Source organism: Crocodylus porosus, unplaced genomic scaffold (genome assembly GCF_001723895.1).
Source record: "Crocodylus porosus isolate Cpor-Errol unplaced genomic scaffold, CroPor_comp1, whole genome shotgun sequence".
NCBI classification, from domain to species: domain Eukaryota; kingdom Metazoa; phylum Chordata; order Crocodylia; family Crocodylidae; genus Crocodylus; species Crocodylus porosus.
This window is the reverse complement of record NW_017728931.1, coordinates 61,705,289-61,727,522: the sequence shown is the minus strand read 5'-3', so window position 1 is coordinate 61,727,522 and position 22,234 is coordinate 61,705,289. Positions and strand designations below refer to the sequence as shown.

The window sequence follows — 22,234 nt, the reverse complement described above, 5'->3', positions numbered from 1 at the left end:
CTCCTCAGAGAAGCTGATGAATCCTTACAGGATAGAGGTTAAGTGGCTAAATGCATCTATAAATAAATATCACTGTGTCATTTGGATATTGGCAGCCAGAGCACCTAGCAGAGGAAAACCACAGTGCTGACTTAAGTCCCTAGAGATGCTACTGTCAAACAGATGATTAATAATCATAATACTAAATAGAAGAAAATTAAGGAAAAAATACACACCACCTTGGACCTTCTAGTTGACTGAGGTTACAGGTGTTTCTTGTTTACAAGTCGAAGGCAAAACACAATACTTATTAAAAGATGGTTCAGTAAAAGGATTCAGATGTCACAAAAACAGAACAAAATACCAGAATGTACCCAGTCTCTGCCAATCAGTGCAGAATTCACTGCAGGAGATCACTGAAATAAGCTGTCTTTAAAAAGAGGCTAGATAATTTCATCACTCTCAACAACTGTTGCAGTTCTGGCATGACAATGAGAATAAGAGTGATCAAACTATGTGCTTCAGGACATATGGCTTGCTTGTGATTGTTCCAGGAAAGGATTGTAATCACCCCACATGACTGGTGCTCATTCAGGGCAAAACCATTTTTCCTTTATGAAGAGGATGGATAGAGCATCTCCAACTGCAGCCAGTGCTTACTATATAACAGCAGATTCTCCCTCTGTGCAATGCTGCAGGCACAAAGACCCTTATTCCCAAAATGTCCGTAAGTCTAATTTCTTGTAATTGAGCAAGTCTGAGTATATAGGAGTGCAGGGGCTGAGGGAAAGATCACAGCTATAACCCACAGCCCCCAGACATACATTAAAAAAAAAAGTAATTTAAAGCAAAAATGTATGTGGAATAGGCACAACAAGCCAACAAGAAACAGATTCCAAGAGGCCAATGGAAATGTTTCTTTATTCCATTCATCTGAAATGTCTGGCGCATACTAAAAACTATCTAATTTCATCTGATGGAATATAGGCAAATAATACTAATTCCCTGCACTCACCCTCATGGGCTAGACAGCTAAGACAGACCAACTGGTTACTGTTTTTGTTAAGTCTCTGAGACACATCAGTTACACTAATGTTATTTAAATGATCTTCATAAATCTTTTCTGCCTTGACTGGAGATATTTTTTTAATATCTCCTCGGAAAACTTCTGTGTCTTAAAAAACACCCCTCATGTTCTTCTGGTTTACACCTTCCACTTTCACAAGCTCCAGCTCTGCATTGCCTGGGCCATGCTAAGGCAGTATTTTAGACCCATATCTATGCATCTACAAGGAGATCTCTCATTTCTTGTACAATCTCTGCTCTCAATGGGGCAAGCTAAGACCCACTACAATATATTTAAAAGACTTCCAGTGACTTCATTTAGCCTTGTATCAGGCCCCCTAATGCAAAGATCTTCCATTTTTCTCTGTTGAATTTTGCCTATGACTACTTTAAAGGATCAGAGCCTTTCACTGTGTCTCTACTCTTTAGCTTTTACCTACTATTTTACCACTACAATGTAGGAGGAAGGAATTATGCTGGTCTATGACTTCTTCTGTCTATCATTTTTATTTTGATAAACCAAACAATATATAATCGGGGTGGGGGGAGAGCAGGGAGCGAGACAGACAGAGATGGAGTTGATCATAGATAAGTACAGTGATTTACATTATATAAAATACAAACGAACAATGAGAATAAGAGATTGACTAAACAGTGCTGCAACTGATACTCTTGGCAAGAAATTTCCAGTTGTATATACAATTCTTAGGATCCATAATATTCAAAATTAAAAAAAAAAACTTACTCAAATCATTTCTATTTTAGTAAGCTTTAACTCCTTATCCAATTGTCAGCTTACTCTGAGATTTTCTTGCCCAGGTGTGATCAATAAAACCATTAAATATTAAAATAATTTATCCTCAACATGACTACAAATTCCCCAAGAGAAACAAAAATCTGTAATGGTACTGGTTTAGGGAACAATTAAGCATTAAAACGTGGTGACCCAAATATATTTAATTTAAAATTCTGTTGCAAAAAAATAATCATTTTCCAAATGGAAAAACAATGTTAATGGGTCTAATAAGCCACTCAGTCTATTGATTGCTTTTACTGAAATAAATTTCTAGACACTGGAAAGGGAAAAGCATTTTTCTACAGTTAAGGAAAGTTCAAACTGCACGTTTGAAATCTCATCTAATAAAAAGAGCGAAGCAATAAGAGGATTATCTCTTTAAACATAGTATAGGAAGCTTGGAGGCCCTGGAGACATTTTCCATACCTTCCATCTCTGATGAGAAGCAACCTTATCTGAAACCAGAGAAGGTCCTGTGACCCTGCAGCTCAGTTTTAATTTGATCTTCTACTTTAAAGAGGTTTGTATGATCCCTCTCAGCTTATTCTACATATTCTTGTGGATTTTTTTAAATCTAAGGTACAACAACATCAGCTTTTTGATTCATTGTTTTGATCTAGCTATGCAATGTATTTAATGTATCTCCTTCCCCATCAGACCTCAAATGAGGTTAAGTCCGACAGACAGGTTAGATCTATGTAACAGGAAAGATCAAGGCCTGGATAGAAAGCTCATATCTGCAGCTTCCTCCCCTATCTTCCATATTGTACATCTAATAAATTAGTCTCCTTGCTCAAATAATTTTATAAACAATCCTCTGACCACCATGTGTACAATTCTTGTGCCACTGATGTCAGTGACAAACCTCCTACTGACTTCAGCATGGTGAGGACTTCACTCTGTGATGTTACATCAGCTCATCAGAGCTTAAAAAAATGGCATTATGTAACAAAGCTTACAGGAACACTAACTCTCAGACATTTTTCTTTAAATTCCCTTCCTGGAAGGGATATCAGTTGCCCTTCAGCAGGTCTACATGCAAGAGGGACTCCAGCAGGACTGTTTGTACTGAAAGCCCCACCCACGTTTTTCCTATGAAGGACATCCCCACCGGCAAAAGACATCATCAAAGGGAAAAGACTCCAACTTCATTTTCTGCATCTTTTTAATGCTTTCACTGCCCACTATTTTTTACTGGAGCCATCCAGGAGAAAGCATTTGCCCTGCATGAATTCAGTGGACTGCTGAGGAACAGTCTGGGGAAGGAAAGATAATGAGGTGGGCCCTGGGCCAGGTCTCAATAGATAGATAGCAAGATCTAATGGGCATGACAGGAAAGACCTGAGAGCCTGACAACATGGCATGGGGCACAGGGGTCTCTATACTTTCCAAGCACATCCTGTGGTTCAGGACTCAAATATATTAGCAAAACTGGGTGAGGAGAATTTGTATACAACTCAACTACACTATTTCAAGAAGCCAGAACTGTAAATAATTGACAGAAAAGTAGCCTTTCCAGAACCTCCAGGCCAGCTGAGCTAACCTGAGATTTTAATGGAGAAATTCTGATCTTTATAAAGAACAGATTAGAAAGAGACCAGGGCTTGGAGGTCATCCTGGCTTCTGTCCTCAGCTTGCTGTGAGTCTTTGGAGAGGTATGGCAGGGCCTGAAACTGTGAAAGGGCAGTTTCCTCCTGCTCAGACACGTACCACCCAGGCATGATCAGTCTTTGCTCTTAGATATTCTCATACAGGGTGTCAAAGGTTTCTTCTGGAGTTTCTTCCTTAGGTGTCTACAAAGAAAAGAAAAAAGAAATGGAAGAAAAATATTCTTCAGAATAAGCAAAGCAGCTTCTTAAAAAGTACCTCTAACTTACTCTACTAGAAATAGCCACTAGTGGCCCACTGGAATAGACCCATTAAGATAATGCTGTGCTGTTCCCCAAAACCAGTGGTTCCCTGCTTTTTCAGATTCAAGGCACCCCTTGTAAGTCTCAAGGAACCTCTTGGAAAATGCCAGCTCTTAACTTTCACTCGGTTTTTTACTACAAAAAAAATAACTGAGCAATTCTCCCGCTGCAAACAACTCAGAAAGACCACAACAGGTCAGGATGCTTTTGATACTGAGAATTCCTCTTTGAAATCTCTGGGTTTATTTTATGAATCATATGCTGCAGCACCCTGGTTGAGAATCACTGCCCTAGGCAGAAGCATTGATAATCCAGACTACAAGATAAAGGTGCTTCCTACTTTTCTCTGTTCTAAAAATAGAAGCAGCCTGGGAGAAGAGGGGAGATTGATCTTTGTAAAAATATATCCGTCTAGATACTGTGCAGAAGGAATTCCCTAACCTCTCTGATTCCACTCCTTCAGCAGCTGAATCTTTTCTTCACTATTGTTTCTCAGATAGGCACAGTGCTGCCAGATACTGATATTCTAAGCACTGTGAGACAGGCCTGCTATGATCAAAATTAGATAGCAGAGTAGTTGAAATGCCAGTGGATGAATGAAACCCTGTCTACATTAGCCATTTATTTGTTGTTAACCATCAGTGGGAAACACTAAACAAAAACACCTAGTACAGAACCCTCCAAGGGCATGTGAATGCTAGACACCTGAACTTGTTAACTGATCTGGTCTTCCCAAATCTTCCAGTTCAAGGTGCCTCCATTGCAATTGTCCCCTCCCTGCAAAAACTGCAGTTGTGCTGGTAATGGCAACCATGGGAGTGCTGGAGTAAACTCCATTACTAACATTAACACTGCTATATTCTGTTATTGGTAAAAATACTGGTGTCTACTCTATCCTAGTCTTCTGACTGCTACCACTATCAATATAATGGTGCCCAGTGCCAGTGCAGAAGTGGGATAATTGGAAATAATCCCTAATATGGATATAACCAAAGAAGCCAGCCTTGCTTCAATTAAAGGCACTCCAAACAGCAGTGCAGATACTCGTGTGTGGTTGTTTGCAGCTGCACCTGGAGATATTTGGTGTGTTACTACTACAGGAAAGGCAGGGGTATCAAACAGCCCACGGAATGGATCTGGCTCACAAAGCCTCATAATCTGGCCCCTGGTGCTGTCCCTTTTGCTGTATCAGCCCAAGGCTGCATGCCGTGCCCAGGATGTGGTCCACCTCCAGCATTCACTCAAGCTAGTCCTGGGCTGTGCCACCCGCAGCATGCGCTGAGGTGGGTTCCAGACTGCGATCCATAGCACTTTCTCAGGCCAGTTCCAGACTGCAACACATATAGTGCCTGCTCAGGCCAGAAACCTGAACTGGCCTGGGTGGGTGGCATCTATGCTGGATCGGGCATGGAGGCAGAAGGGAGGAGGCAACAGGCCCATGGACCTGATCCAGCCTGTGGACCTACCCCACACCACTCATCTAGCCTGCAGGGCCAGATGAGTTTGACAGTCCTGAGGTAATGGGTTATAGAGGTAGGTGGACAACACATCAACATTACCCAATACAGACAGGGCCCTAGATTTTATGGGCTTATTTCTCCTTGACTGATGGAATTATACCAGAGACAAATATTTACCACAAATTTCCAAGTTTTGATCACTCTGTTCACTGCAGACAGAGGCAGAGCCTGGAGCATCTGATCCCTGCTAATCCTCCCTTCCATTCCATCCATAATGTCATTCACATTACAGGAGGTCCCTATTACCATTATTTTCTTGTAGAGCTGAGCCCAAAGATGGGACACTAGCTAAGTGACAGAGAGACTAAGACTGTCTCTGTTACTCTCATCTCTTTTCTTTTTGAATGGTGGAACTACACAATATGGGGAAACAATATCTGCTTTTGATGATCGGGTGCAGAAGGTTCTTACCGTATCTCTCATTTTCTTCTTCTTCCTCCCTGCTTTCTCGCAGTCTTCACTCCTATGTCTGTCCCTGGCTGGCTCTGAGTTGGTGGATTTAGGCTACAAGAGACATACCCACATCTCTCAGTAACAGGCCACTTTGCCCACATACTTTTCTTCAGACCCCCTCATCCTCAAATGAATGTGTCAGCTATGCCAGTACAAGTGTTCCAATAGTTCCCTAAGAGCTCCACATTCAGTGCACCATAGCAAATTGTGTATTTAGTGTCACATCACACAGACAATTACTCAGAGGAGACATGATACAACATAATAAGAGGGGTAGAGAAGATAGATCAGGAGCTCCTGTTCTCCCTGTCTCATAACAAAAAACACAAAAAGGGGGAAATCAATGAAACAGAAGGGTGCCAATAATCAACGCTGGTCATTTTCCCCATAATGCACAGGTAGTCTGTGGAACTGCTGCCCAAGATATCATTGAAGCCAAGAACCTGGCAGTATATTAAAAAAAATATAGCAGACCTGTCTATGAATAACAGGAATATCCAAAGTTAATAGTAAATATAGTTTCATTAACAGACAAGAGTTTGGGAAGGGATGTGAACACTCACATTTTGCGGGCAACTTCTAACTACTGGGTGTTACAAGAAAACTTTCCCCAAACTGAATGATGCAGGGTTTTTAGACTTTCAAACTCCTGATCTTCCAAGAAATAAGATACTGGATTAGATGGACCAATATGTTGGCTTCTATAATCCCATGTTCCAGATGTAATTTCCCCTTGGAGGGCCAAATTTGAGAGCTGCATCCACTTATGCCAGGAGTGGATATAGCCCCAAGGCTCTGTCCTGTCCTAATGTTCAACTTGCCAAGAAAGTCATGCTTCCTTTCCCCAATCCCTAGGGTGGCAGGGATTGTAGCAACACATGATTGAAGTCACTGTAGTCTCAGGACTGCTTTAAATTCAGTCCCTTTGTAATGGGCCTAAAGGGTTATTATGAAACCAGAGGTAGGGGGGAGTCCAGCAGTGCCCTGGCTTTGCCTCTATTCCTTCAGGCTGAAAGAATCTTTAGCTGCCTGAGCATTTAGGAAGGGCCATAGCAGAGCCAAAATCAGGCCTGTATTTCATAATAATGTAGTATGCACACAGGGATGGCTCCCTTGATACACATGATCCCAGGTCTTCCACCACCTCAGACATCAACACATCTACATGAGCTAGGGCTGTCCTATCTGGCACTGCTTGACAAACTAACCATTCAGGTGGAGGAAAAAAGAGACTCTACATGGAACCCACCCACTGAGGGGTGGGAGCAGCTCAGCTCTCTTTTGGGGGCAGGGGAGCAGCAGAATTATTGCATAGATAAGGGCAGGGTTGTTTGGCAATGCAGTTGATCACATGCCCAATTTGGAAGGGGACCCCTGCGGGCTGTTATCAGGCTTATTGAAGAGGAGACTTACCTTTGCTGTGGGATTGTTCTCAGATATTGGACTGTGTGTGTCATTCTCGAGGACAGAATAGATATCAGGCTGGTGGGATTCTAGGCACTGGAATGGGAAAGGGAGGAGAAAAGAGGGGCTGTGTCACATGAAAAACAGTGCACTGGGGTTCAAACATGTCCTGCTGCCTGCTGTGGCTAGGCATCAATACACGTCCTGAAATTTGGGTCTCACCCTCCTGTCCCAAAAATCTGCAAGATATATAGGAATCCTGAACTGAATGTGGGCAAGAGGAAAGCACTTGAATGAATAGGGCAGTCCCAGCTTTAGACTGACCTTGGATCCCAGAGATATGCTGTCAAGGTTTTTCTCCCCAGACAGCAAATTTGGAACAAGAACCACTCTCCCTGTCAGCATCTCACACAAATTCTTCACAGAAAGCAAAATAAGACCCACTTTATGGACAGACATTCAGTGCTCAGGGGGCCAGGAAGTACTGTGATCCAGCTAAGCTCTGGATGGTATAGTATTGCACTGATAGGCATGTCACTCCCAGGTTCTAACCACAATCGCTTTGGGCACTTGAGGATGGGAAGTGTGACTGACCTGATAGCCAGAGGCCCAACAGAATAGTGAAGAGGGAAAACTCTGCAGCCACATGCAATAAGGACTATTTCCCTTTATTTATTTATTTACTTCTTTAACTGGAATTATTCCTTCTCCTCAGAATGCAGAAGGAGTAAAGGAACTGATACATACTGTGACACACATACGTATATCTACAGACTCACACACAGGAACACGCAGAAGCATGCATGTTTACATGCACACACATACACACACACACACATTCTTCATGTGTGAGCATCCTGTGGTCTCAGATAATTCTATCACTAAAGATGCATGTCAGATTGAGTGATGTTCCAAGATCTGCCTGAAGGATCAAACATAACAATTGGGAAGACTTTTTCATGTGTGTTTCAAGGATGACAGCAGGTTGCCAAGGTGTCTGTTTCTCTGGCAACAGGAAGATGGGTGGAGCTTATGCAGGCAGGAGGGGCAGATGGTATTAGCAAAGAGATGGCAAAGTGAGTGAGGCTCTCATGTTGCTGTAATTCAGCAAAGAGAAAGATCAAGTGATTGAGGCTAGATTCCAGGCAGTGCTGGCTCCCAGACTGCGCAACTCCTGCTCATTTCGCTGGGGGCCTCACATGCTCAGCACCTGTCAGTGTCAGGCCCTATGCAATCATGATTTAACGAAGAGTGGATGAGCCAGAATAGAAGGGGGCTGGCACAGGGCTCAGGATGGACTTGCCAGGGGCACCGAGGTGGAGGGGGATGCTAAAATGAGCAGGAGATCATTTGGCTCCATCCCTGCAAAAAGCTGACAAATATTAACAGTTATTTCAGATCACCCCCTTGAGTCGCTCTCTTGGAACAACCCCACCAATGCTTTGCCTCCACACAGTTCCCATCACAGCTTCCTTATTCCTGATTCTCAGCTCTGTTCACATTGGTCACAGAGAGTTTCTTCCCTGGTGCTTTTTTCCCCTCACAGCATCATATAGATCGGGGATTCAGGGTGTCCCCTGCACCCAGTGGCACAAGAATCAGGCTGTATGCCCTCTGATTGACAAGTGGTCCCTTTCTCACTGTTCCAGTCTAAGTCATTTGCAAATAGGGAACGAATTTTTAGAGCTAAATCTCCAAAAAAAGATTTCTTCAAATGCATTCTTTGACTTGCCCAGCCCCCTCCCTGTCCAGACTGTTAGAGAATGCTGCTGTGTTACTGGCCAATCAGAAAGCTAGTGGATGCAATTTTCATTTGCAAATAAATTACCTACACCTGGTCATTGACCATCTGCCACCGTAACAAGAGGAGCGGCTTGAGCTTTTGTCATCCCTTATCATAGCAGATGTCCTCCCATCTTGTTCCCAAAACAACTGAGGTTCCACCTACACCATGAAAATCAAGCCTGCCACATAACCCAGCCACACTGTGGGAGCACAGTACACTGTTAAATCCCTTTTTGGATGTATAGTGGATGGGATTAACCATGTTCTTCTCAAATCTATTGAGAGTGCTCCTAAGGCAGCAGAGCCAACCTTTTTTGGCAGGCATGCCACAGATTAGCCCCATGCCCTCCCCGAACACCACTCCAATCCCATTCCTCTGACCAATCTACTGCTCCGCTTTCCACTCCCTGCCCTGTCTGCTGCTGTGCTGCCTGTCCCCTCTCCAGTCTACCATGTGCCACTTGTGGCATGTGTGCCTCAGGTTGGCTACCCCTGCTCTATGGTGTCTGTCACTAAGGATCAAATTTGAGAACAAGGTGGTAAATACAGTTTTAATCCTGTCTGCTTGACAAAACTGAATCCCATTTCAACTAGTTGTCAGTGCTGCAGGGTGGCAATGAAGTCCAGCAAAACGCTGAGTCTTATCTGGAAACCAGCTCCGTATGACACTCCTGTCTAGTTCCTGGGAATATCCACACTGAAGGTCACAATGCTGCAAGAGGCATTCCTCCTAGGTGACTGCCAGGGAATGCCACCTTTACCTTCTAGGAGAAGCTCTCTAGCACCCCCACTAAATGAGGCTTCTCAAAAATATACACTGAATTAGTTCACCTCCCAGGGCATCCAGTCTTTCTCCTTCCTAAGCCATACCGAGACATTTTGGGTGCTAAACCGGCCAGTTCCAAGATCTCCCATGTTGCAGAGGCAGTTTGTATCCCACTGGATTCTGCCCTTCACAAGTGCATTTTCACTAAACTCACTTCTTGCTCAAATCTGGTCTGTTCTAGCAGACTTAGTATTTGCATCCTAAACGAAGCGACATTATGAAACGTTATTAAGATGAAACTAAGAATGCAGGATGGAGCCAACCAGGTGAGAAATTGATCTGAATTTTCTTTTGCAAGAATCGGCCATGTCAGGGCAAACTATCTATTCTTGGAAAAGTGGGAATAAAAAGAAGTTAGTTTTTGTAATTAAAAGGTTTATAACCTTAATACTCCCTCCCTTTAGTTGCTACTCCGGTTTTTCCTGTCAGTTTTATTTTTAAACTTGATTAAAATAATTTAAAAAATGAAAAAAAAACTATCGACCTTCTAAGGATCCTTGAGATTAAAGCTAGAACACTACTGGCCCATTTTGTCCATCTCTGCACATCCCCCTATCACCTACTCGGTTCGGTAGGGAAATACATTTCTTTACTCTCTGTTCTCTAGAGCTTAGTATCATCCAGTTTTAAATGATTTATGCAATTCAGTTCACATCGCTCCCCTTGAGAGCCTTTTCCACTCTGTTATAGATTTCACTGTCAGGAAAGGTTTCCTAGTATTCAGCCAATATTCTTCTTTACTCTCTTTCATCCCCCTACTCCTCATTTGCCCCACAGACTAGCTTAAGAAATGCCTTTCTCTCCTTCGCTAAATTGATGAATAGCCATCAGTGGACAAGAGGAATGGGAACGGCTGACTGCTGCCAGTTTCAGAAATGGGAAAGGGCTGTCAGTTTTATTCTGAGTCGAAAGCTACGAAGAAGAGACCCCTCCCCAGCCCTCTTTTTGCATCCAGTGCCTTTTTATACTGAGATGAATGGACTAGGTCACTAGGGGCCAACCTTTTTAGTAGGCTTGGCACAAGGTAAGTACTGTACCCTCCCTAAGTACAACTCTAAACCCCTCACCTGGTCTGTTGCTCTGCTTCCTGATCCCTGCCCTATGCTCCCTGCCCAATCTGTTGCTTTGCTTTCTGCTCCCTGCCCTATCTGCCTCTTTGTTCCCTGCTCCCTCCCTAGTCTGCTGTGTGCCATACAGAGGCTGCCCATGCCACTTGTGACATGTGTGCCACAGGTTGGCCACTCCTGCACTGGATCATCCCCCTCCTTCCACTCCCTGACCCTACTGTCCCAGGCACTCAGTACCCATGATGAAGGACAGGCATTTTGTGTAAACACAGAGGTCTAGTGAAGCCACTTTGGGGATGGGAGTGGTTCTGGTACTTACAGTGTAGATGGAACCAGATGGTTCTGAACTGCCTGAAGTGGCTGGGGCTCTTGCCCCCAATTCTGGGAAATTCTGGGGCTGGCTTCTCTTTGGACATACCACCTACATAGGACAAAACATTACATGACAGCACTGTAGTCAACACTGCATTCCCCAATGTGAAATAAATACCTGTATGACTGTCAGATGTGATGCATGATCAGGAGTTATTAATGACATTTTTGTAGCACTTTCCTCACAAGCAAAACACTTTGAAAATAATGAACCTGCCCCTCCACTTGCATTGATGTAAATCCGTCAAGTGAACCAAAATATAGGCTATGTGTACATGTAAAAAAAGACTTAGTTCACTGAAACACAGCTGTCTCTGGGGTGCAGCTTGTGAACATTTAACAGTGCATAGCAATATGGTAGGACAGGAAGTGAGGAGGTATCCAGCTGAAACTGCAGGGACATGTTAGAAGGATAGAATGCAATAATTTAAATTTGTAATTTGGCCAGGAAATTAATCCTGAAATTGCTACTTCTAAGAAGAGTACCAGGATAACTTGAATGGTCATATGTGGTCAGCAGTACACAGTAGTATTGGTCTATCTCTGACTTAAAAGGAAGAAGTTTTCTTCAACAGCACCATTTCCTGCAGCAAAGGAGATTTCTCTATAGGTGGCCCACTCAAATAGAGGTCAGACCGAACCCTGTTCAGCTTCTGAAATCTGGCAACTTCATTCCATCCAAGTAGAGTGTGCACAAAGGATAGAAATATAGGGTACAGTGTAATCCAAGGCAATATTATTTCTTTTGATGCACATCTCTGCAGAGGGGGTTGTCTTTTGAGAAGAAAAATGCCACATTACTGACACGGGGAGGGAAAGCACTAGTGAAACAAACTCTCATGGCTGAGGAAAATTGTTAATAATGAGACAGAAAAAACAGAAGTGTTCAAAAATATTTTTGTTCTGTTTCTGGAAAGAAGCAGAAATGATGTGTTCACATCACATGAGGATGATGAAGTGCTTTCCAGTCCATTAGTAACTAAGGAAGATGCTAAACAGCATCTCCTAGAGATAAATATTTTTAAATCAGCAGATCCGGATAACTTGTGTTGAGAAATTCTATGGCCTGTGTTATGTGAGAGGTCAGACTGGATGATCTAATGGTCCCTTTTAGCCTTCAAAAAAATCTGTAAATCTATGAGTCTAAGGCCCACCTCAAAGCCTGAAAATGTCAGCCAGCAGTTCATGTAATTGCCTCCTCCATAAAACTATCCCACCAAATTGCTGGAGAAATATAAAAGGAGGTAGTTCTCAGCACTGTCACTCAGTGGTTATTCTCGCTTCATTTGATCATCCCCAGCAGTTTTCATGCAATAAATAGCATTTGGATATACATCATTTCTCCTTTTAAGGGAGAAGGGTGTCATATGTGACATTTGTCAACAGTCACTGCATCTATATTGAGGTGTTGAGTCCCCAGGGGTAAGGAAGTGTTAGCTGGTCCGTTAGTAGGGAAACTGATGCAAGGAGGCCATATAGATTTAAATGCAAGTTCTGGAATCATCACCAAACAAATAATGGAATTTCAGAAAATTCTAAACAAAGATTTTAGTCAAAAAAGGCCAAAGCAAAAGGAAAGAAGTAGTAGAGAAAGAAAACTGTTATGTATTTGGAATGCTACAATTACCCTTAGGACTGATTGCACACTATGATTTTTCCCCATCTTTATTTAAATTGGCTTGGATTTTAATGTTAGTATGTATATTATCCATATTTCTCTAATTTTAAAATGTAGTTGTTTAAAATGAAATTTGAGTTTAAAACAAAACACTGTTAAGGCCTGAACTTTTAATAATCTCTTAAAACAGTTAAATAAAAAATAAATAGGCTGAATCTGTGAGCCTCTACCAAAGTATTTCGGTTATAGGGTGCATGCTTTTTTATATAAAGAAAAGATCAGGGGGGAAAATCTAATATTTTTGAGGTTAAGCTTTATAAATACAGCACAACAATAGGCCGTGTGCTGTCTTAAGGAATTTATCTTGTGGTGGGTCCTTAAGCAATAAATCAGTAACCATTTTCTAACAGACGCAAAATATAAAATTAACAAGAATATGGAAACATTATGATATACAATTGCTTAAATGAATGTATACTGTTATAGCACACCCTCCTATGTAGCAAAAATATGTACCAAATCTAGTATAAAAGGTTCTGGTTAGTTTTAAATCTACATCTTCTAATGGTTATATCAGCTAATTAGAAGGTGCCTTTCTTCAGAAAAGTAACTGGAGTACAAATGGAAAAGCTGATTAATATTGATGATTTAAATCAAGGCTTTCCAGTCGGTGATTTAAATAACGATTTAAATCAATCCACCTTGATAATCTGTGAATGGCAAGTAAAAAAAGGTATAAACATGCCCCAACTACTCATAAGACACTGCATGATAAAACATGTTAAAAAACAGCAACAGCAATGATTTGCTAATATTTTGAGGGAGGAGAAGAGTGTTTTGCTTTGTTCGAAAATACCAGGTTATTTCCTTTTCCACATGCACTGTACAAACAACTGGCTTTCATGTCCACTGCAGCCCGGTACTTGAGGGACTGACAGCTGTCTGCACCAGAATTGGTGAGATTTTTTAAATAAATCTTGAGAGCCTAGGCAATCTCCCAAGAACCTGAGTCTTAGGCCAATGGCCTGTAATTAAGCAGGTGTGGGGGGGATGTAGTGATTTATCCCAGACTGTGGACATGGGAGCTGGCCTCTGAGGAAAATTGGTAGCCCCACAGGACCAGAAGGACAAGTCAGAGATATTACTGAGAACTAAGTTAAGTTAGCAGCCCCCTGAGACACAGGTCACAAGCCTATAATTTCTTGTAGGCTGCTCACTTCAGGGCTCACAGAAGACATGGCAGAGAAAGCAACCTTAGGGAAACAGAAGTGTCTACATTCCCATTGTATTGCTTAAGTGACGAATAGAAGCATTCTCAAAATTACCAGCAGTTCCCGTTCCCTATTAAGGGGACTGAATCCAGCTTGCTCTTAGCTAAAATGACAGCCAGTTTTCTGCACCGTGCTCAGATGGTAGCAAAGTGTTCCTAAGAAATAGCTCCCAACTGGACTGAAAACCAAGCTACCTTTTAGTATGGGGTGCATCATTAGGAGGTAAGAGGCAGTGCCATGATCAGAAGTGATCTGTAGATGGGGGTAAGTAGGTGAATATAGGTAGAAAGGAGGATCTAGAATGGCAGGAGGAAAAGCTGTAGGGGCAGGGCGAGGTACTAGGAGGAGTGAATGGAGGAAGAATGGAAGCAGCAGACTGAAAAAGAAAGCGAAAGAAGAATGTGGGTGAGGAAAGGGGAAGAAGAGAAGTGGAGATTCAAGCAGGCAAGAAAGAAGAGGGGATGTGGGACCAATGAGATGTACAGCAGAATTGCTAACTCTTGTGTTTTGTGTGTCTCAAAATTTTATGTTATTTTTAAAGATAAATTTCTTGGAGTCAGATGAAAATTTCAGCATTCACTGAAAAGAAAATATAGATTATACTTCTTGTGACTAGGGAAAAAAGCTTGCAAGTGTAAATAGTATGGGTTGACAACCCAGAGAGCAAGCGAGAGGTTTAATAACAGAATGAACAGGGGACCAGGAGTCAGGATTCCTGGATTACATTCCTTAATCCCTCTGTGCCTCAGTTCTCTCATCTGTAAAATGAGGATAACTACTTTTCACAGAGGACTAGAAAGTGTAGTTAATTGCGTGTTTGAAAAGTGCTTTGTGATCCTCCAGTGAAAGGCCCTATAGCTGCATAATATTGTTGCTGTTGTTAATAACAACAACAGCATCAGCATCATCACTATTAGCATACCTAATAATAGTCTGGCCAGGAGGAAGCCAGAAATTTTGTTTGGGTTGTATAGAGTTCAAGTTACAACCTTTTTTCAGCACCAGGTGGTACCCCAAAAAATACTTTAACCTAATGCATATACAGTAAAAGCTGTGTTAACCAGCATTTTACTAACCAGAATACTCTATTAACCAGAATTTCCAATATCCCCCAATACAAATCCTCACTTTAGCAACTGGAATCTTTGCCAAGTCTATCCGGCAGGTGCATCAAGTATTGCTGTTGTTTACACTAGTTAGTGACACTGCCGATACACCAGCTCCCAGAAGCCCTTCTAGTTGATATCTGCATAGGCGGAGGGAGAAAAAAAATTGGGGGCAGAAGGGCTGAGCACGCGCATGTGCGCATATGCCCCCCCAAGGTGGAAAAGTCTGTGACAAAAGGGGTGTGGGGAGGGGAAAGGGATCTGCGCAGGGCAGGGTGGGCTGCCACTGTGGGCTAGGGCTGGTATAACTCTCAGATAACCAGAATTTTTAGATAACTGGCACCCCACTTACCCCACTCATGCTGAATAACAAAGCTTTTACTGTACTGGGTAATACCATGCACTGGAATCTGTTATATTTCATCACCCTGCCAAAAAATATTACTGTGTTTTCTTGCATAGAATATGCCCCAGAATATATGCACCTGGTTTTTGAAAGACAGAATGAATTAAAAAAAGATTTTTCCAGAGTTATGGCTGCACAGACCAGGGGAAGGTTCTACTCTTTAGCTGGCTCAGCCTCCCTTTCCTGTTTAAATAAAACTGAAACCCTAGTTACTGCTGAAGACTGACCACTGTGGGTGAATTTGTGATTAACCAAAAGTGCTAAAGATTTCCAGGGCTGTGAAATAGGAGAAGGTGGACCAGGAACAGCTAACAGACAAAAGCCGCCCCAAAAAAGGTTACTTTGATTAGTGGAACATCAAAACCATTAAAAAGCAGACATGACCATTAACACCTATGGAATGGCAGAGCCATTGAATCAATTGATTCCCTCAGCTGCCTGAATAATAATACCACAGCTGCTGCACTGTTGAGCAGGAATCAAAGCAGAATGCTTTTATGCTGGGCAGGAAGCCAGATTTCCTACTTAATACATACACCCTGATTTTTGGGGGAAAGGGTGTGTCTTGTGTGTGGGACAATACAATCATTTGCAAAGTCAAGCATGCAAAAATTAAGAAATCCATGTTTTGGGGGCATCTTTTATTCAGCTCTACTGTATATTAGAAGACTGTCTTTCTCATGTTCATATACAATATTTTCTACAGAAGCATGACTCATACAAATAGATTGTTCAGAGAATTTAGCTGCCAGACTCTAACCAACCTCTAAGGATCTTGTGTGGACTATGTAAACTGCAATTTTTCAAAGGTTTCTAACTTGGTAACATTTACACAGTTTCAAGGAATGGCAAAAGGCACATCTCTGACATAAGTGACCCCCTGACAAATTTTGAGTCCTTGGCTCCAAAACATAGAGCCATTAGAGCTGAAATATTTATAAGAGTTTGTTAAACATGGACAAATATAGATATTGTTCCCTAACCTTATTCTTAGAAACAGCTGAACCATTTTTGCTGATACTTAAAAAAAAAAAAAAAAAAAAAATCAGCCTGAGGCAGACAAGCAGCATGGAAAATTTCAGCCCAGACAGTTAAAGTTTGGCAAAGCTCTAAGCAACTGAAATAGGATCTCATAATAGGAAGTGTCAGAAAACCTTAACTATAGGCATCACTAGGAGCTCCACACAGAATACTTATCTTGTAATAACTTGCCTTTCTCTTCCACAGCAGAAGAGCTGTTGCAGTGATGCTTAGTGTAGCCAACACAGTCGTAAGAGTGACAAGGAATGTCCATGTGATGGAGGAAGTCTCAAGGTACCCACTGTCTGTGAGAAGCAAGGAGGTTAGAACCTGAACTTTTAAACCTGAAGAATAGCTGTCAGAGAACTTGCATCCACAAGCAGCTCTGAAAGCACACCTAATCAGATACTTTTCCCCTGTAAAAATATTCCAGGGAAATTTGAGAGGAGCTAAGAGATCACGAGTGATAGATACAGCCCAGGTGCCTGCCTCTGCTCTTCCCACCACTAACATGGTGAAACATCTTCTGCCATTCCAGCCCTGAACCTCCCCTTCCATCACACACAATTCAATGCAAAGGGAACTGGTGTACAAGCAAGTTGTTGCAAACTGAGCTAGGGGGTGAACTTAGTCTACAGTAGCTCCCCACGTGGAGACTCTTACCATGTCATAAATGTAATGTAGCATGCCACTTAGTGAAAGTGGGGTTAGGTACCTCACATTTACCAAGGAGTAGGAGTGCACACATGGGCAGTAACTGCAAAGTGAGTGACATGCAGCAAAATCATGTATGAGCTTACCTCATAGTAATGTATTTGTTCATGTAGTCATACCCAGAGACTCTCTGGAAGAAGTGTACAGGGTAAGTCAAGGCTAACATAATTTCTGGAGTAGAAAGGATAGCAGTGTGTGAAACGAGTGGAAAATTAGAGAGAGGCAGAGCCATGAAGGTGAGAGCTTAAAAGTGAAGACGTACAAGAACAAATTTGATACACTGTGCAGTGCAGAAATTAGAAAGAGGAGGTTTAGGTTAAAAGAGGCAAAGAGAAGTAGTGTTAGTGGATGAATTATGTATAGATTAGGGGAAGGTGACATGAGTGTTACAGAGGCAGTGAAGGTGCTACCCAAGAGTTTTAGCAATGTGGATAGAGACAGGCAAAAGGGAGTACTAAACCCACACAGTAGCCTCATAGTACATTCAAAGGGTGCAAGTTAGTACAGAGATACCCACGCCAGCTCTGCAACCCAAAGCATCATAGCCACATTAATGCACTGCCACACACAGGTTGATTAGGTCAGCTTTCCTGAGATACACAGATAAACCCTTAACAACCATCCAAGATAGGATTGCTGCAACTGTCCCTTACCCTATGCCATGAGGTACTTTGGCTATGGTGCTTTACATTTTAATCCTTTCTAAGGAGCATTTCAAATCAGATACCATAAAATAAACCCAACAGGTCAACAACAGCATCCAAGTCATTATCAACTCTCTTACAATGCACTTGACTCCTGCCCTGTAGCCATCCTCTTGCTATTTTAGACCCATGCTTCAGTTGAACAGCCCACCCATCATACTGTAATGTGTGGTGCTTTGGGAGGGGAAGCAGAAATTCCCACTGGAAATTAGGAAACCTGAACCTAACTCTCTGATCGTATATGTAATCACCTCTGTCTCATGAACACAAGCCAAGTCATATAGTGCCTTAGGGACATGTCAAGCAGCCCAACAAACAGGCACCCAGGTGACCTGGGTTCAATGCCTAACTGCTGCTGGCCTGCTGCAAGTCAGTGTGCCTCCACCATCCCCAATGGCACTGACCACTTCTGTAAGGTGCTTTGAGACCTGCTGATGAGAAGTGCAAAGCATTTGCATTGCCTTCTGTCTTTATAGACTGCCATGACAGAAGAAAGAAAGGACAAAAAAAGCACCGTTACAGGAAATTCCAGTCAGATTTTAGCCATTCAGACTTCCTCTTTTGAGTTTTCCTTGGCTGGGAGGGGAGCTTACCTCTGATGAGGACAAACGTCCCATGTCCCTTTTGCGTTAACCTGGTCCAGTTGGCCTCACAGTAATAGGTGCCAGAAGCAGCTTTGAATGGCTCAATGTCACATCTATAGCTCGCCTTTGCTGTCTGGTTCTCCTGTTCAGCAGGGATAGGTACAAATATCGGATATGTTTTGATTGTGGTTCTCTGGCCCTTTGAGTTCAGCAGATAACAACTGCCTATGAAGCTGGAATATTGCGTTGTGCGAGGGAAGCTGACCAGGCAAGTCATAAGTACTTGTTCATTGGCAAAAGCAACCTGGATCAGGGATTCTTGCTGCACTTCAACCTGCCCTCCTTCTGTGGGATGGGAGATATGCATTAGCATTCACATAACACTAGTGGTGGTCAGGACAAAATTCCCTCCCCAGTCATACAGATATAGTCCAGCACAGTTAGGTGCATTATTAAGTAGTTGCTGGAAGTTCTCCATTGTGCGGTCTCAGCTACTGTCAGCAACCAGATGCAACTCAACTAGTTTGTGACCTACAGAGCCCATTAGGTAATCACTGTGCAATTCTTACCTACTCAGGCTTCCCCTTTTCCCTTGTGAGTTCCTCTGTAGACCTCTAGCAGGCAGACATCAGGACAAGAGGAGACAGGAAGTGGACTGGTTATGCAGCATGAGAGAATATATTTCATCTGACAAAAATGGACAGCAATTTTCTAAAATGAACTCCGGGTGGATGTTTTGTAGAACTCCTACTCCAAAATCCCACAAGTTTGTGTGGGTGGGGGGGTGGAGGGTGTATGTGTGCGTGTGTATATGCACACACATGCGTGTGATCACTGTGTGCTGAAGAAGGATCTGGATCCAAACATGTGAGTCTGTGTAACTATGTAGTTGTGAATTTAGGGTATGTGAAAGGAAGGAAAATATACATTCTCCAGGCAGGCCACTATTGGGACCTTAAAAAATATTAAGAGGAGGCAGCTTAATCCCTCAGAACTTTGGCTGCTCAAAGTAGGATAGCAAAGAGCAAGTCTGCATATCAGATACAGGAACTATCAGCAGAAGCATGAAGATCTGAAGTAGATATCTGTGACAGCATCTCGGTAAGGGGCCAAGAAATAGTTCCCTTGATGGCTTATTTTTCACAGGTTATTGGAAGGATATCTGTTTCTGCAATTCACCCAGTGATGATATAGGAAGTTACAAGAGAGGAAGCAGAAGCACAGAGGAAACAATGAACCTAAGTATGCTCTTTCTTTTTGCTTAAAGAAAAGGAAGAAAAGCTGAAAAGGGGCACACTTCAGCCCAGCAGGAACATGGATAGAGAGCACACTCCACAGTGAACATGACCCTTTCTCTTTGCATCACACATAAGCCTGGTGCTATTGCCAGCCCACCTTTTTCCATCACTTTATTTCAGCACCTGCAGTTCTCATTTTCAAGTCATGGACAAAACAACCACCACAGTGCACCAGGAGGGGAGGATGGTCCACAGCATGTTAATTTTAAGAAGTAAAATATATTTAAAAAGTACATTATCCACATGGTTCTACCCAACTTATTTTCTTTCCATCTACAACAGGAGCTAATCTCCTCTGCTTTTTTGCAACAATAAGTAAGGGGAAAATTAAGGTCTAAATACTACTGGACTTGAACCCTGTGGGCAGATCCCCAAGACACTAGTCCTTCAAAATTCAGGACAGCTGCTGGCCTAATTTCCCCACAATACAAACAACACAATTTGCTAATCAGCATCTGATTTTTACTGGGTTTAACAAGCAGTGAGGCACTGACTACACAAACATCAGTGCTTTTCCCCTTTAGGATTATAAAACTGAGAGTCAGAATCTGGACAAGGAATTAGACAGAAGGCAGGTCAAGGTGGCACCTTAGAGACTAACTGCTTTGGAGATACTGTAAGCTTTTGTAGGCAATGGCCTACTGTCACCTATGAAATCTTATAGTTTCTCTTAAGCAGTCAGTTTCTAAGGTGCCACCTAGCTTTGGCGTCTGCCTGACTTAAGACTAATACAGCTAACTACCTCCCTGGACAAGGGACAAGGAACTGTGATACAAGAACTGGAGGAAAAAGATATAAATACCCTTCTTGGTTTCAGTGGGACTCTTTGGCATCCTACCTTCTACAAATGGGCACTGCAGGATGCTAAAAAAAAAACGAACCCAAAATAGATTTTGGAGTTGCCATGCTATGCAGGTTACACCACTGCATTGAATGCACATAACATGACCAGATTTAAGGAGCAGCAACCCAGTATTTAACTCCTTCAAAACAAAGCACAGCAAAGATGTCTGAAGCTCAGCAATAGTAGAAGAACACAATCACACTCTATGAACATTTTCAGGGTAAAAACATCAGTTACGGAAAGATCTCTGCAAATAACATAACCAGCAGCAATAGCCTGAAGCCAAGGAAAATTTTAGGTTACTGCATTAGATAAAAGACACTTAGCTGTAAAAGCAACTGAGCTGTAATACACTCTCAGGAATGGTGCTCAGGGCCCCAACACTGCTGCTAGGAACAGGATAGATAGCTTAAAAAATGTATATTCCTTCAAACATAGGAGAGGTACAGCATAGCATGCCTGTTGATCTGCCCCTGCTCATTCATTGTCTTTGTAGAGCAATGCCAAAGTTGACATGAACCCGGCTTTCACACAAGGCACTGCATAGCACCACTGCAACAAGACAGAATAGACCCACCTTCTCATGAAATCTCTGGAGTTATTAGCTTGAGCAAAGACTATGCCATGGAGGATCTGAACAATTTCATCTAGGTTACACAGCACTCCTCCCATCCACCCCCTTCCTTTAGGGTTTTCCGTATGAGCTCTTAAATGTTTAAAAGCCAGAAATAGCAGCAGTGTGCAAATTCCTAGAGAGGATCTCTGGAAATTAGCAAAAGCTACCAACGGAAAAAAATGCCCTAAATGAGAGAGCAAAAGGAAGGAATATAAAAAGCACATTTTACCTCCATGCTGAAGCAACCAGAGAAACAGGAAGATAAAGTTCATATTGGAGGCCATGATAGGGTCAAAGAAGACAGCCACATCTGAAAATCCAGCAGACAAGAGATACTGCTTTTGTCAGGTATTTCCACAACTGAGAAACTATTTATCCCTTTCCCTTTGCAAGGGTACGGCAAGATGGACATGAAGTACTTCTAGCAAGCTGTTCCTGGTAGACACACATTCCCTTCTGCTTTTTTTAGTTAAGTCTTCTTCCTGCTTCTGTGGTTCATGATTTTACACTCTCATGATGGTGTTGCATCTGACAGTGGTTAGCTAGAGTTGAGACTATAAGCTCAGGGACCTTCCTGTCTTCTGATGGCCATAAAATATCATGCATGTTTGTTTATGGCAAAAACCCAGAAATGGATATCACCATTTCCCTCCTCTCCCTGCTCCCCCCCCCCCCGGTTTTGTATTTTCACTCAGGGCTATGGTAAAAATGGTTTGGGCCAACTGGTTAGTCAGGTTGTTTGAGGACCGATGACTGTGTTTGTGCAGAATGTGATGGATGCTGCTACATTACCTTTGGAGTGATGGATGAGCTACACTTACTACATAGTTTGCTTTCCACATCCCATGTGTCAGGGCTTGGCTACATGAGGAGTTA

General features: G+C 42.5%; 1 protein-coding gene across 1 annotated transcript; it reads right to left on the bottom strand.

Annotated features, from left to right (window-relative positions):
• Positions 1–229: 229 nt before the first annotated feature.
• NFAM1 (NFAT activating protein with ITAM motif 1) lies at positions 230–22,005 on the bottom strand. The gene is made up of 7 exons (XM_019545227.1): positions 21,588–22,005; positions 18,610–18,945; positions 16,791–16,903; positions 11,125–11,226; positions 7,137–7,223; positions 5,682–5,774; positions 230–3,633 (listed from the first exon to the last, which is right to left on the bottom strand). Exons 1-7 carry the CDS (start codon positions 21,640–21,642, stop codon positions 3,577–3,579), a joined length of 843 nt encoding a protein of 280 aa, XP_019400772.1. The 5' UTR covers positions 21,643–22,005; the 3' UTR covers positions 230–3,576.
• Between the last annotated feature and the right edge of the window lie 229 nt (positions 22,006–22,234).

What these genes read in the sequence shown, in the direction of transcription:
- NFAM1 (XM_019545227.1), bottom strand. Translation starts at nt 21,642, where the DNA reads ATGGCCTCCAATATGAACTTTATCTTCCTGTTTCTCTGGTTGCTTCAG. An exon ending in TTCTGCTGTGGAAGAGAAAG is followed by an intron (nt 11,227 to 16,790) that starts GCAAGTTATTAC and finishes TGTCCTATGTAG; the next exon opens with GTGGTATGTCCAAAGAGAAG. An exon ending in AGAACAATCCCACAGCAAAG is followed by an intron (nt 5,775 to 7,136) that starts GTAAGTCTCCTC and finishes TGTCTCTTGTAG; the next exon opens with CCTAAATCCACCAACTCAGA.